Here is a 12,701-nt window from a genome sequence, read left to right on the forward strand (position 1 = left end):
AATGTTTTAAGACCATCTCCAAGTAGCCTCATGTCCCTGTGACTACCGCTGCAAATATAATTAAAGATTTTAAGGCCCGTGGGACTGTGGCCACATTCCCTGGTCGTGGCTGAAAGAGCAACATTGACTCCAGATTGAACAGAGGGGCACTGTGAATGGGTGACAAAGCCAAGTACAGCTGCCATGAGAGGAACAAGCTGAAGTCCAGAGTCAGGCTACATCAGTGTCTGGTTGCTCCGCTCAGAACGGCACTGTTAGTGAAGACTGGAAATTGCTAAAATAAGAGAACATTCCTTGGACAGAAACTGAAGCTTTCTGGGAAGTCATTTCAGTGTCATCATGTTCATCTTCACCAATGAAAATGTGATGGAAAAGAACATGGAGAAGGGTTGGTTATGTGTTGAGGCTGCCTTGCTGTCTGACACTAGGTTCCTTGAATTTGTGCAGGACACAATGAAATATCGAGATGATTAAGGATTTCTTGATCGGCTGTCTCAGCCACAAGTCATGGGTCCATTGACCCGTAACAATACGCTAAAAGCACCACGAACGACTGAGAACTAAACACTGGACTATTCTGAGGTGATGGAGCTCTGATCTAAATCCTGTCGAGCAGGGAAAGAGTGAGGAGGAACTCCTTAAACCTGAAACAGCTGGTGCAGTTTGGTCAAACTACCTTTTGGCAGAAATTGCTCCTTTGCAGCGATTTCCTCTAAAAGGAAAGGAACAGCTCGTTCAAGACGAATCAGTTCTGCCCTGACTCAGTCAAAGGCAACAGGTCCACAGAGAATTGATCCCTACTTGCTGTGAATTCATTCATATGTGGGAACGATGAGACGGATGTCGTTTCTACCACGGCAGCACTTTAACAGTGCTGGTGACCTTTAATTTAACAGAAGTTAGTGTTTGTGTCTCTTCCAGTACAGACAGTAGCTTTACTGTTAAGGTTTGTCTTCTTTGCAGCTCTTTGTCTCTGCTGCCTGGTTTCTCACTGACTACCTCAACTGTTATTACCTAACAGCTACCATCTGTTACTATCACCTGTCTGTGCATATTAACCATCATTCCACTCTCCTAACCATTTTTATTCTTAAGGCTTGTGGGAGTGCTGCAGACTATCTCAACTGTCACTGGATGAGAGGTAGGTTACACCTGGACAGGGCACCAGTCTATCACAGGGCTGACGTACAGAGACAAACAATCGCAGTTATCGCATTAGTCATTTAGAGTAACCAGTTAACCTGACTGCAGGTCCTTGGATGGTGACAGAAAGCTGGAGTACCTGGAGAGAACCCACACAGACACAGGGGAATTATTTCTAAACTACACATTTAGTTCACAAGATAAACTGTAGCTAGCCTCCAATAGAAATGAGTAAAACCAAACCACTGCTGTATAAAATGTTCCTGCTCTGCTCAAATTGTCTGTAGCTGCTTCATTAATAATCTGCAGTCGAGCCGCTTATTGACAAGTGTCCACACAACAACAGCACAGCTGTGCAGCTATAAATAGTCAACATGTAATCTGACTCTCAGGTATCAGGAATAAAAAAACATTAGGGATATTAAACACCGGTATAAAGTCAGATTAGAAATAAACAAAAATCTGAACATGCAAAAAATGTTGTACCAAAACCAGGTCTGGACCTCCAAACAAACACGTTGTTAGAAAAGCCCCAATAACAACAAAAATTCGTGAGCATTAAATCCATAAAGTCAATAAATAAATATATTGAGGTGTGAAACTATGTAAATGTGACATTTGAAAATGTAAAAAGTGTAAAATGTCACGTAGTTTAAATATTCATCAGCTCACACATTTAAATGAATTTTCAGTTTGACCTTCACTTCAGCAAGTTAGTAAAACACAGAATGTCCCTTTAAAATCGACGTTATTGACTAAAACAGAGTCATTAATAAATATTTCACAGCAAGTCAGTCGGAATTCATAATTCTCAATAATCATTTGCCTGGTTCTGATGATCAAATTCCCTAATAAGAATATTTTGTCAACAATTCAGCAGCTGGATGAAAAACCTCAACTGTTTATTTTACATGTTCAGAAGGGTTTTAAGTCCAGGAACAAGAGAACAGCAAAGACCTGCACTGTCTCTGCACCTGACCTCTCTGTCTCTGTCTCACAGTGTCTGTTTCATTGACTGTCTGTCTTTTCCGGTGAATCTCTTTCTAACATTGATGATGACTAATGATTTATTTAGTTCACATTTGGACTGGATCTGAGAACATGGAGAAGGGTTGGTTATGTGTTGAGGCTGCCTTGCTGTCTGACACTAGGTTCCTTGAATTTGTGCAGGACACAATGAAATATCGAGATGATTAAGGATTTCTTGATCGGCTGTCTCAGCCACAAGTCATGGGTCCATTGACCCGTAACAATACGCTAAAAGCACCACGAACGACTGAGAACTAAACACTGGACTATTCTGAGGTGACGGAGCTCTGATCTAAATCCTGTCGAGCAGGGAAAGAGTGAGGAGGAACTCCTTAAACCTGAAACAGCTGGTGCAGTTTGGTCAAACTACCTTTTGGCAGAAATTGCTCCTTTGCAGTGATTTCCTCTAAAAGGAAAGGAACAGCTCGTTCAAGACGAATCAGTTCTGCCCTGACTCAGTCAATGGCAACAGGTCCACAGAGAATTGATCCCTACTTGCTGTGAATTCATTCATATGTGGGAACGATGAGACGGATGTCGTTTCTACCACGGCAAGACTGTCTGTCTTTTCCGGTGAATCTCTTTCTAACATTGATGATGACTAATGATTTATTTAGTTCACATTTGGACTGGATCCACAGTTTTAAACAGTTTGACATGAAATCAGCTGAACCAGAGACCTAAAGTTAAACTGAACCACAATCACACACGCGAAATCTGAATTTCTGGGTTCTACAGGATTCTGCAGGATTCCGGGGGTCTCTTCTGGATTCTGTCTTTATTTTAAGTTTTAAACCGTTAAACTGCAAAAACTCAAGTCCAGTCTGATCCAGGTCCTCCGGGTTTTGGTGGGTCCAGACTGACTCACTGAACTGGGCTAACATTCTGCCCTGAGCGTCGACTGCCAGGACAGGATGGTGATGTTTCACATGCACTTGGACTGCAAAAGAAGTGTGGCGTCAAAGTTCACTGAACTAAATCTGTAGTTGTGAATCCAGTTTCCTCCCGGAAAAAGCATCTCTACCGTCGTCGTGTTTGTCCCTCCAGGTTTACTGTAGCTCGCCGTGGGTCTCTTCAGTTCTACAAACTGCATCCAGCTCTCCCACAGACTGCTACCTTCAACACTTCCTGTACTGACCTGCAGAGACCAGAAAGACTGACCATGAGCCTCCGGGTTCGACTGATTTGTCTGTGGACCAGAGTCAGAGACTCAGAGCTGGTCTGTGAAAAACTGAGTGTAGTATCACTGCACAACAGCAGTTACACAGGTAGTTACATTAATGCAGTATGACAGTTATACTCATTGTGGATCAGCTCTGATCAAACTTGGGTCTCATTGTGGTTGTACTGCAGATTTGATGTGTACCCAGAAACCCAGTCCAGGTGTATGACTGTTCTTCATGCTTTCATCTTGTTCATTTCCGTGTCTGTGTGTATTACTGCATTACTGTGTGTATTACTGTATGTGTGTATGTGTGTGTTATGTAAGAGCGTCTCGACTCTCAGCTCTGATGTTCTGACGATGACGAATCGAAACCTCACAGAGTCAAATTGAGCTGAATTCTCCCCGAAACCCAGAAACTGCAGGTCCAACGTCACAGGTCTGCATTTTACTCCAACTACTATAGTATTTCTGTTCCTCTAATATTATTGCAGTAATATTATTATTATTCTCCTATTATATTATAGGAGAATAATAATGATACTAATATTGTAGTAATCCTGCTCTAAATTAACCTAAATGTCTCTGACAGATGAAACATAAAGTTCATGTTTTTCTGATGGGACTTTTGAACAGAGTCATCAGAACTAGAACTTGTCAGAACCGAACCTCAGTGGAACTTCACATGAGCCCGTTTCTGTTGAATTCTTCATCAACTGTAATTAAAGCGAAAATCATCTGCTTTTAATTTGAAGGCCACGACAAGATTTTTCAAAGTAAAACATCCTCTCCCTCAGATAAATATGAAGTCAATAACAAATAAACATTTCGTCTTTTTAATAAACAATTCCTCCATCACCTCCTTTTCCTTTGATCTCCTACCTCCCTGTGTTTGGGATGACTCCTCCACCACCTCCTCGTCCTCCTTCCTTCTCCTCCACCTGTAGCTCCTCCTTTGTTTTCTTGACTTTTCATCACCTCCTTTCTACGTCTCCTCTAACAACTCCCTTTCACCTCCTCCTTACTTAAACCACCACCTCCTTATTTTCCCTTTTATGTCTCCTTCTCCTTTCCTCCTCATCCCCCCCCCCCCCCCCCCCAATCGCTTAGAAAACCCCCGTCTTCTCTTCACCTCCTATTTTTTGGGTGCGACATCTCCTCCTGTCTCACCCCTTTCATCCCCCTCAATCTCCCCCCAGCAGCAGCAGCAGCAGGAGGAGCAGCATCCCCTCCCACCCCCCAGTCTCCTCTCAGCAGCCTGTCGGTGTTTCACAGAGCAGGAGGAGAAACCGGAGGAGCGGCAGAGCGATGCTGAGAGCGCGGCAGGATGTCTTTCACCTCCTCCTCCTGGTCCTCCTGGTCCCGGACTCTCGCAGCTTTCCTCCTCCTGCAGCTCCTTCTCACTCCGCTGTGCCTTCTCCATCCACAGCCGTGCCACATCCTAGCGCAGATCGGGCACAAGGTGCGCGTCGGTGCGCTCCTGCCGGCGCAGCGGGCGGCTCGAGTCCAGGTCCAGGCGGCGCTGAGCCGCGCGGCGCTTGCAATAAGCCGGGACTGGGACCCGAACCAGGACCAGGACCAGGGCCCAGACCGGAAACGGGACAACTTTCTGCCCTACAACCTGAGCTTGGAGCTTGTGTCCCGGCAGCCCGCTGCCGCGGACCCAGAGTCCCTGTTCCGGAGCGTGTGTCAGGGCGTGGTGGTGCAGGGAGTGTCCGCGGTTCTCGCCTTCCCGCAGAACCGCGACGAGCTTCTACAGGTGGACTTCATGGCCTCGTTCCTGGAGATACCGTTCCTGAGCGTCATTGAGCACGAGGAGCCGCTCCGCACGCAGGTAGGAGTCTCACTTATACCCGGGACTCTCCGGGCTCAGACACGTGATCCGGTTCAGCCCGGACCGCGTCTGACATTTGTAGGATTTGTTGATCCGGTTTGACCTTGACCTGTCTGATGTCTGGAGAATTGTCTGACACGGCTCCCACGCTCCTTTTGGAGGGTTTTGGTTAAAGACGGAAGCGCGAAACCGGTCCGGACAGATTTAAGGCAGTCCTGCTGGGTTCTACAGGATCCTGCAGGATTCCGGGGGTCTCTTCTGGATTCTGTCTTTATTTTAAGTTTTAAACCGTTTCGGGAGTTTTCTTTTTCTCACTCTGGTCTTTATCTTTTTATGTTCCGGTGTCGGAAGCTATAGTCAGATCCAGAAGAGAGCCCGGTTCTCGACAGACCACCAGAGACAAGGATTAAAATAATGAGGTCGGTCTGAGATGGAAACCTCGGACCTCCTGTTGGTTTCTGAGAACCTTGAACGGGGTTTGGAGGTTTGAGCTGCAGGTGGAGTCATTGAATCTCAGATCAGATTCAGCTGAAACCGGTTTTACAGGTTTAGGATTTCAAACTTAACGTGGGAAAGGGGGGGGGGGGGGTTGCTGCAGGTGGATAATAGTCATTCACCAAACGTGTGGTCGGTGGTTCGATTCCCGGTTCTTCTTTGTACAAGAAGAACTTCTTTGTCCCCCCTCCCCTCTCCTCCCCCCCCCCAATCCTCCCCCCCCCTCCCCTCTCCTCCCCTACCCCCCATTCCTCCCCCCATTCCTCCCCTCTTCCTCCCCCCCTCCCCTCCCCCCCCTTCCTCCCCTCTTCCAACCCCCCTCTCCCTCCCTTCCTCCCCCCTCCTCCCCTTCCTCCCCCCTCCTCCCCCTCCTCCCCTCCTCCCCCCTGCCCTCCTCCCCCTTCATCTTCCTCCCCTCTTCATCCCCCCCCCCCGTAGGACTTCTCTCTGTTGAAAAACACTGATTCCGTTTCTGTTCAGTTCCGTTCAGTTTTCAGTTTTGTTTTTTTTTCTTTTGTCCCAGAAAGTGCTCCCACTTCCTGCCAGAGGCTTTTCACAGTAAAAGCCTGAGTGTGTATTGATGAGATTATCTCTGCAGGATTTTCATTTCACGCTGAAAACAATCCAGTTATAGCTGCAGTGGGATTTCGGGTGGGGGTGGAGGGGGGGTCTTGATTTTTAATCATGTCCTTCATAGAACAACGGCACATTTAATCCTCAGACTAAGACAGGTGTCGATTCCAAGACCGTGTGGGTGGGGTGGGGGTTTGGCTTCAGTCCACCAGGTGTGAACAGTTGTAACATGTTTACAGAGTTTATATCCAGTTCCAGTGATCAGTATTCGCTAAAATAAATCAGATCCTTTACTGAAATCAGACTTGTTCTGTCACAATCGGCTGCAGCTGCTGCTTTCCTTCAATTCAGACTCTGATGTTGGTAAAATTAATCTGTGTAGAAAACATTGAGCAGCAGCTTTGCCTGTTTCTGCATCTACTGCTTCACGTGACAAACAGGAACTCTATGAGGAACCTGCTGGTTCAAGTGTCTCTGGACTCACACAAAAATTGTTTGTGAGGGAAGATGCTCCACTATGTAAAACCAACTGAGCGTTTTTCTAGTCCCAGAAATTCAAGCATAGTTTGAGTTACAGTAGTGTTTCTTCTGGATTTCCTTTACTTCTGGATTTTCCTTAAAGTGTCTGGGTATGAATCCGCTACTGGGCAGAAAACCTCACTAATGCATATAAGCACACCCATCACTCGCCAATTAGCTACCATTAATTTACACACTACAAAAAGTTAGAGCTCACATTATATTATAATGATGCACGGACACAAGCTGAATTTAAGAGCATAAGATTAGAGGACATCCAGGCCTTTATGTCTATATTTACAGAATTCTCTTTGCAGAACATATTCTAAGCTGATACTGATCACTGACCGGTCTGGTTTGGTTGAGACAAGTCATCAGTGCTGCTCTGTTTCACGTTGTTCTCATATTTTACTGTGTTACTGTGTTGGCTGATGTGAGAGCATCTCTAATGGGATTGACCACAAATGGAGAGATTTTAAGTTTATAGAGGCAGAAGAGACAGTTTCTTGACTTTAGTTTTTTTTAAATGTGTTCTGTCAGATAGCACTGTGAGACATACAGACACACTCCACAAAACAAACTGCCTCAATTAAAGAGATGCAGAGTAAAAAGTGACTTATTTAGACGTCTGCAAGGTCTACTAGTGCACAGTGTGTAATAGGATGGAATCATAAATGTCCTCACAGACACAGAAATGTCCTCACAGACACAGAAATGCGTGTCCTAAATTTTCCACATCGTTCACAGTTTTAAAAAACGTTTGTCCTTGTTAGAAATGTGAAATAATCGGATTCAGAAGCTGAGGCGAATTTGATTTTGTTACTGTTATGACTTCAGCTTCTGATCAGCTTCTCACGTTTTCTTAGTGTCTGGGGAAACAAACCAGCTGATTGTGCTGATGTTCCGGTTTGTCTCTCATGCTGCTGCTGTTTGTTGATTCCAGCGATTCTCTGAAGCAACTCCAACATCTGCTCGGAGACTCGGAGACTCGGAGACTCAGAGACTCAGAGCGGGAAACCGGCTACTGTTTGATGTTTACACATCAGATTCTTCTGATCGCGTCAGAACCGCTAGACACACTCAAAGACTGCATTTTATTCTTGCTCCATTTCTGTTTCTGCTCCTCATCATCTGTCTCTGCTAAAACATTTACACACATCAACAGAGTTTGGTTGTTGTCACTGTTGTTATTTAAATTGTGAAGAATCTGAATAGGGTTTGGTCCGAATGAGAAGAAATTATGATGCGAGCACTTTGTTTTTAACTGCATATGTCTTTACACTAGATGACTTCACTTGGGCTCAGTGTGGTTCTGTCTCTTCTCAGTTGACTACTGTGAAACCAGCTGATAAATCTTTACAACTGAAAGCCAAAAAAATCTTTCTTATTCATTCTAAAGCTTTCTCAGTAAATCTTTTTAAAATATGAATTAAGTTTGGCTGTGTGGTTGCAATTCTTGTCATAATTAACAACAGGCTCTGCTGATATAAAAACATCAGAAATCTATATGAAGTTTGGTGGAGACCAGACCATCTAATGGTGATGATCAGGAATGAATCACTTGAATATGTACAAGGTGAATTTTTATGAGCTTGAGTGTTGCATGGACTATTTGTTATTTAGTCTGTGTGGTGAAACTTTTTGTTGTTGCAGTGACTTTACTCACTTTTACTTTAGTGTTTTTAATTGAAACCCAGTGACTTTGTGTTAATCCATGTTTACAGGGGATTACATCACAGTGAAACCAGCTGATTTCCAGATCAATACCAGTATTAAGTAAGTAAGTAAGTTTAGTAAGTGATTCGCTCTGTGGCAGCAGCAGCACGGGCCACTGACATGGTTAGAGTCTCAGGTGATGCTTCAAACAGCGCTGCTCTTGTTTGTGCTGATCATTTGTGAATCGGTGGGAGCTTCTGTTTTCAGAGGTAAATTCAGCCTGACGGTGAAATAACTGAATCTTTTAATCCCTCTAAAGACGAGCAGCAGCAGATTAGTTTCCCATCATGCTTCAGTTGTCTTTTTGTTTGACCTCAGCAGGTCTGGCTGATTTTATTTCACCTCTGAGATAAAACACAAACACCTGACGGAGAAAGACTAAAAATACCTCAGCTCAGAGCTCTGCTGGGACCAATGAGCTGTCGACAAACACTGATGGGTACAGGTGGGATCCAGTTAAAAGCCTGAGACATATTTATCAAAACATTTTGTTTAAGACAGTTTTGTTATCTAAGATGTTTAAGGTGAAACAGTCTGAGAGCAGTTAAACTGATTCTTTTACAAGATCCAGAGACTGTAACCTAAGAATTTCTCCTAGGGGGCAGATCGTTGGTCCTTTTGGTGACATTCTATAGTCCCTCGAAGATTTTTAAGTTTCAGTTACACCTGGTGAATCAGAACCTGTAGTTTTTAGGGGAACACGGGTTCCACACGAGAAACAAAGTTTTTTTACAAAGTGACGCCAGTAAAACCAGTGAGACGTGACATTTAGAAAAAACGAAATCAGTAACAACAGTTAGTGTGTGGTTTGGTTGGCTGTTAAACATAAACCTGTGCTTTGAGAGCTGTTGTCAGTTTTTAACAGTGAGGTGTCAGACTGAGTCCAGAACCCCATCAAGACTCACTTATTAGGAGACTTAAACAACTAATAATTAGCTGCTGATGCTTCATTCTTTGCAGGCTGATAAACAGAGTGAAGATAACGTATCAGGCTGATCCAGCACCATTCAATTCAATTTTTCAATTCAATTTTATTTGTATAGCGCTTTTTAATATTGACATTGTTGCAAAGCAGCTTTACACAACCAAAGAGCAGTACATGAACAGTGAATGTGTATGAATCATAATAATCAGATTGTCCCTTACTGTCCCTGATGAGCAAGCCGAGGGCGACGGTGGCAAGGAAAAACTCCCTGAGAAGGCAACAGGAAGAAACCTTGAGAAGAACCAGACTCAACAGGGAACCCATCCTCATATGGGTGATTACATGCTGTGTCAGGCAGCAGGCAGTCCAATATAATAGTTAATGTCTTTAAGTTAAAGTGGAGTCCAGTTAGTTATTGCAGGCAGACTTGTTCCAGTCCTGGACTATCGAGCGTTGAGTCGAGACCTCCTAGAAACGGCTTCCGACGTCTGCCGAGGCCAGGACCGACTTCATGGTAGCGTGTAACCGACTCCAGTCACCACACGCATCCCATAGGGGCCATACAGGGGATCCAAGCGATGAGATCTCCAACCAGAAGTTGGGCACGAGGACGAGTCAGACAGATCCAGAGGGCAAAGGGTGGAATGACGTATAGCTCAACATTGAGACAGGAAGAGGGAAAAAGAGAGAGGGAGAGGGAAAGAGAGAGAAGAGGAGAGATAACAGTTAAGTTATGATCACAGTCAGATAAAGTTTGAGGTGAATGTATATTAGTATAGAGTGCAACAGGGACTCCGGCAGGACTAATTATGACAGCCTAACTAAAAGGGTGAGCCTGAAGGAAACACAGACATGAGGGCTCACTGGGATGTAGAGCAACCAATAACTTCACCATCAACAAACCTGAGTGATCAATGAGAGTTGGGAAGACAGCATCTAAACATACCAGTTCACTATATTGCTCTACGTCCATGAGTCCTTCCCAAATCTATTTACAAAAATGCTTGACTAAATAAATAGGTTTTTAGCCTAGACTTAAACACTGATGCTTTAAATGTCAGAAGTAGTATTTTAAAATTGGCGCAAAATTTCACGGGGAGCCAATGAAGTGTAGATAGGATAGGGGTAATGTGCTTGTATCTTCTGGTTCTAGTGATGACTCTCGCTCCTGCATTCTGAACTAACTGAAGCTTGTTTATGCACTTGGTTGAACAACCAGACAGTAAGGCATTACAATAGTCCAACCTAGAGGTGATGAAAGCATGGACTAATTTTTCTGCGTCGTTTAGTGACAAAATATTCCTTATCTTGGCAATATTTCTGAGGTGAAAGAAAGCTGTCCTGGTGATATTTTCTACATGAACTTCAAATGAAAGACTGGAATCTAGAATCACACCAAGGTCTTTTACTGTTGCACTAGATGTAACAGAAAGGTCATCTAGAGTTACGGCGTGATCTAAAATCTTGCTTCTAGCTGCAGATGATCCTATAACTAGTACTTCAGTCTTATCAGGATTAAGCAGAATGAAGTTAATTAACATCTAGTCTTGTATATCCTTTACACATTGCTCAACTTTATTAAGCTGTTTGATCTCATCTGGTTTTTGATGAAACATATAACTGTGTGTCGACAGCATAACAATGAAAGTTAATACCATGCTTACGGATTATGTTGCCCAGAGGAAGCATGTAGAGGGAAAAAAGTAGTGGGCCTAAAACTGAACCCTGTGGAACACCAAACTCCACTGGAGAGCGTGTGGAGTAATCACCATTTAGATCTACATACTGATAACGATCAGTCAAATAGGACCTAAGCCAGGAGAGGGCCGTTCCCTTAATTCCTACAACATTTTCTAGTCTGTGAAGGAGAATACTATGGTCAATGGTGTCAAAAGCTGCACTGAGGTCGAGTAACACGAGCATAGTGATGCTACCCTGATCAGAGACCAATAGGAGGTCATTTACTACTTTAACAAGTGCCGTCTCTGTGCTGTGATGAGGCCTAAATCCTGACTGATAGAGTTTGTGTATGTTATTTCTATGTAGATAAGAGCATAGGAGAACACACACACTAACATACACAGAAAGGCTAACACAGTAAAACACAGTCTGGACCGTGTAGTTATGATGTGTTCTAGTCCTGTCGGGCCAACACCTAGAGTAAAACAAGCACAGTAAAACACACAGGAACATACACACAGTAACACAAACACAGAAATCACACACAAACACAGAAATCACACACACACACACACACACACACTAATAGAAACAGTCAGTCGTGGTCGATTCCTCGTTTTCAGTTTCTCCAAATGTTTAAGAAACAGTTCTGATCTACGTTTTTCTTCAAAACTCTTGTTAGAGTTTCTCTCCTGCTGAATGTCTGGGAGTCATCTCTTCATTCAATTCAGTTTAATTTTATTTGTATAACGCCAAATCACAACAGAAGTTATCTCAAGGCACTTTACAGTGTTTAAGGTGTAACACCTTGCAGAGTATAATTGTACAGAAAATTACATAGAAAACCCAAAAATCCCATTTGAGCAAGCTTTAGGCAACAGTGGAGAGGAAAAACTCAGTTTAGAGGAAGAAACCTGCAGCAGAACCCGGCTCAGGGTGGGTGGCCATCTGCCTCGACAGTTTGTTTTTGTTTTCTAATTAACACAAAAAAGCAATGAATAAACAAACAAAAATCAACACAATCAAAAAATTTATTTCAACTATATGTCTGTACCATTCATATATAAAGTACACAGATTATGAATGAGCATAGTTATACCGTGAATATCTAAGTAGAAATGAACCCTGGGATTGACCAAAGGATGGAGGGTTATCCTGCTGAATGTTATAACACATTCTCCAACATCTCATTACATTGTTAGAATAATTAAACAAGTGATTCAAGCACATTTCTAAATGTAAACTGAATATTTTCTTACACAGCCAAACACATTTACACATTGTCACTGACATGGATCAGTAACAAATCACAACAGATAGATGCAACTAGGTCACAAACAATATTTTTATACCTGTTAATTATCTTCCCTTGGATTCAGGAGGAACAATGCAGCTTTCATCTTGGTCGTGGAAAAGTGGCCCAGCTTTATACTCTAGTGTGCTCACTAGTGTGCTCAAAGGTTTGTGGGACCTTTCCCAACCAGTCCACATGTGTTTTCTGGACTTGAAGAGGGCGACTGACCTGTCCCTAGGGGCCCTGTATGATCAGAGCAGGAGTTTTCGTTTGCATTGCTGGCAGTAAGTCAGACCTGTTCCCAGTGCATGTTGCACTCTGACAGGGCTGC

At 43.5% G+C, this 12,701-nt stretch overlaps 1 protein-coding gene across 3 annotated transcripts in view; it reads left to right on the top strand.

Annotated features, from left to right (window-relative positions):
- The first annotated feature begins 4,598 nt into the window (after positions 1-4,598).
- The window catches only part of grin3bb (glutamate receptor, ionotropic, N-methyl-D-aspartate 3Bb), a 48,210-nt gene continuing 40,107 nt past the window's right edge, over positions 4,599-12,701 (top strand). For 2 of the 3 annotated variants that reach the window (XM_026343688.1, XM_026343706.1), the window contains exon 1: positions 4,599-5,168. In XM_026343688.1, the coding sequence (XP_026199473.1) occupies positions 4,662-5,168 (507 nt within the window). In that variant the 5' untranslated portion in view covers positions 4,599-4,661. The remainder of the gene's footprint in view (positions 5,169-12,701) is intronic. The other variant, XM_026343697.1, reaches the window with a different exon arrangement.

The sequence above is a fragment of the Anabas testudineus genome, chromosome 4 (assembly GCF_900324465.2).
Source record: "Anabas testudineus chromosome 4, fAnaTes1.2, whole genome shotgun sequence".
Classification (NCBI taxonomy): Eukaryota; Metazoa; Chordata; class Actinopteri; order Anabantiformes; family Anabantidae; genus Anabas; species Anabas testudineus.